The 2,972-nt window shown below is 31.5% G+C and overlaps 1 protein-coding gene across 1 annotated transcript in view; it reads left to right on the top strand.

Annotated features, from left to right (window-relative positions):
* LOC101357705 (ankyrin repeat and sterile alpha motif domain-containing protein 1B) overlaps positions 1-2,972 on the top strand; it is a gene marked incomplete at its 3' end in the record, with an annotated part of 440,450 nt that overhangs the window by 204,630 nt on the left and 232,848 nt on the right. The window contains exon 6 of the mRNA XM_004374005.2: positions 1,341-1,442. Within this exon, the coding sequence (XP_004374062.2) occupies positions 1,341-1,442 (102 nt within the window). The remainder of the gene's footprint in view (positions 1-1,340; positions 1,443-2,972) is intronic.

The following is a 2,972-nucleotide window of genomic DNA, read 5'->3' as shown; positions in this document are numbered from 1 at the left end:
GGTTATGACAATTGCTTGGTTTATTAAAGAACAGAATATTTTTTCTAGATTTTCATATTGTGAACTGTTATTACAGAGATCAGAGTTCCCTATCAATAAGGTAAATTCTCCTTCTAGTTACCTCATCAGCTGAGTAGCTATTATTTGTAGGCTACGGTACTTTATTTTAGAGGGAATGCTTTGAAGCCACAAGAAAGTGGACTTGTTTGCCTTCATGTGTGTATGCTGATTGAAATGAAATGAAATTGGAGCTGAGGTTAGAATTTTTTTTTTTAGTATCAGAAGGCATGGGTACAAATTCATAATTGTAAGTAAATTGATGTGATTTTTTTCATGTTATGGACTATATTTAGTGGGTTTATTTCCCTCTATAAAAAATAAAATGAAAAACATTGGCAACACTATTGAATTGTGATTGTGCTTATATAAAGTTAAAATTTCTTGCATATTTAACTTTGACATGTAACACAGTGATATACTACATGATTTCAGGCAACCCATTAAATATGTGGTGGTTACACATACCTAAATAAATTTAAGCAAATATTTACTAATTTTACTGCAGTGAACTAATATTGGGGGCTAGATCCTGTAAACTGACTTTATTTGCCATTAGAAGGATTGCTTGCCATTGGAAGGTTCATAAACTTTTTTTGGGAAAAATAATAGTTATTTGCTTCATTGAAATCACTTCTTCAATAAGTGTTTTCAGAACTAAAATAATTCCAAAGGTGTTTCAGTTATACACTTGAAGAAGTTTGCTTACCAGGTAGATGATGGATGTGGCTGACATGGAATATAATCTTGCATACATAAATACCATGGGGCATTTGACTTATTTTCCAAAATAACGATACTTTTTCAACTTTTATGAATGCTCAAGTATTCTGACACTATTCTTATATTACTCATATTTTACATGATTATCATTTAGTAAATATTTTTATCATACTATACACAAAATGTAAATCACATGACCATTATACTTTAGGAATTTGCATTCTAAATCAATATTTTTCACCTTGATAGTGTACCATTTATTTAATAAACTATGGGGTCCTAAAGAGCAGCCCTAATGATTAGATCAGTGCCCTTTGAGAATCTCAATTCATTATCAAGAATGCTCTTCATCTTTGGTAGCAATAGAACCCCACCTTCTTTCTTGCTAAATTTGTGTGTGTATGTGTGTGTGTATATGTATGTGTATAGCTTAATTATTTTTTAAACTACCTTCAAGGTTTGATCTGTGTACATTTGAAATTAAAGAAGTTATATATTGAGAGTATCTTCTGATGATTCTCCAGTGTTGTACATCTAGTGAGTTTTTCTTTTTCTTTTAGGTATTGATGCCAACATAAAGGATAGCTTAGGCAGAACTGTCTTAGACATTCTGAAAGAACATCCATCTCAGAAATCTCTTCAGATTGCAACACTCTTACAAGGTACAAAAATATTGAATGATGGATGAGTTTTCCTTAAAGTCAAGATTAAATTAAAACCGTAATACAGTTTTCTTTTGGGTTTTGGGTTAATGTTCACTTTTGAATATGGGTAGGTTTTTAAACGAAATGACAATACCTTTTAATGTTTTATTTCTGTTTGTCAACTACTCAGTATTAAAAAAAAGCTAAAGTATTTTGTCACTTAATATTAAAAAGCCTTTTTTTAACCCACGTGATAAATATGCAGTTATGAGCTTAACCTTAATAAAACTTTAAAATGGTAATGATTATGTATATTATCTTACATTTAAATAATACTTTAAGAGTTTTCAGAACTTTTCTATTTTGTCCGATTTATGTAATAACTCTGTGAGGTACATATGTAGATGTCGTTACTCTCCTTTTTTCACATGGCGGAAACTGAAGCTCTGAGAGATTAAGTGATTTGCTTAAACTCATATACCCTATTCTAAGAGGCAGAGTTGGTATATAAACAACAAAAATTGTACTTCGCTGAAAGGATACATATTATTTCCTCCCTAACTTCTTCTTCTTTTTTTTTAATCACTTACAATACCTACTGGGTTTTTTTTTTTTTTCTTTAAATTGTGCTTTAAGTGATATTTTACAGTGCAGATTTAAAAATTTATTCACAAATTGTTTTATGTCCTCCCTAACTTCTTAATCTAGTAGTGCAAAGTGATTAAATTTTACCAACCTTTGTCTTTGAGAAAGATCATTTAAGTACTTTTGTATTAATTGCAGGCAGTAGGCCTACTGAATGTTTGACAGCCATCTAGATATTTGCAAAATTGCATACACCACCATTATATCTCAAACTTTATGAAAAATTTAGATTCAAATGATCTTCCCTTCCTGTCCAGTAATTAGGCCTAGCATATAGCATATTCCCTTGAAAACCCAGTGTGATCTTTCTTTCCTTGCTGGTTACCTCTTACACTGTTCAGTGGTATTCATCCCCTACAATCCTTGCAGACTGACACAAGTGTCATAGAGGAAGAAGGCAAGAAAGGTTTCATTGGGTATCAGTTGGGAAGCTGAAGAACAGCTTAGTTCTGCAGGGAGATAAATGACTTAAAACTAAGGCAGCAGACTTGTAGATACAGGAATCAACAAAGGCCAAAGAGGGGTAAAGAGAATTAGGTGCACTACAGGAAGTCATTATGTGCTCCCTTTATTTATTTCCAAAACCTCTCATGAATGTTCAAGCTTCTACAATTTCTTGTCGATAATGTATATTAATTGCAAATAAAGTGCAACTAGATATGAATCAAAGAAGAAATAAAAGTGTGACTCTTCATATTAAGTCAAATTAAAGTCGAATGAATCAGTTAAAAAATGCTCACATTGTTTTACATTTTATACCTTTGCCTCTAACTGAAAACTTCAGAAAAACCAAAAAACAAAAACGGAGACTTGTGCATAATATGTCCTTTGGGAGAAGCAAAATAAATGTCACCCATTAAAAAGGGGCATGAAATATTTTTTTAACATACTGTATGAGTTCAG

The sequence above is a fragment of the Trichechus manatus genome, unplaced genomic scaffold (genome assembly GCF_000243295.1).
Source record: "Trichechus manatus latirostris isolate Lorelei unplaced genomic scaffold, TriManLat1.0 scaffold00027, whole genome shotgun sequence".
In the NCBI taxonomy this organism is placed as follows: domain Eukaryota; kingdom Metazoa; phylum Chordata; class Mammalia; order Sirenia; family Trichechidae; genus Trichechus; species Trichechus manatus.
Note: the sequence above shows the minus strand (reverse complement) of the source record. Positions and strands in the feature narration are given on the sequence as shown.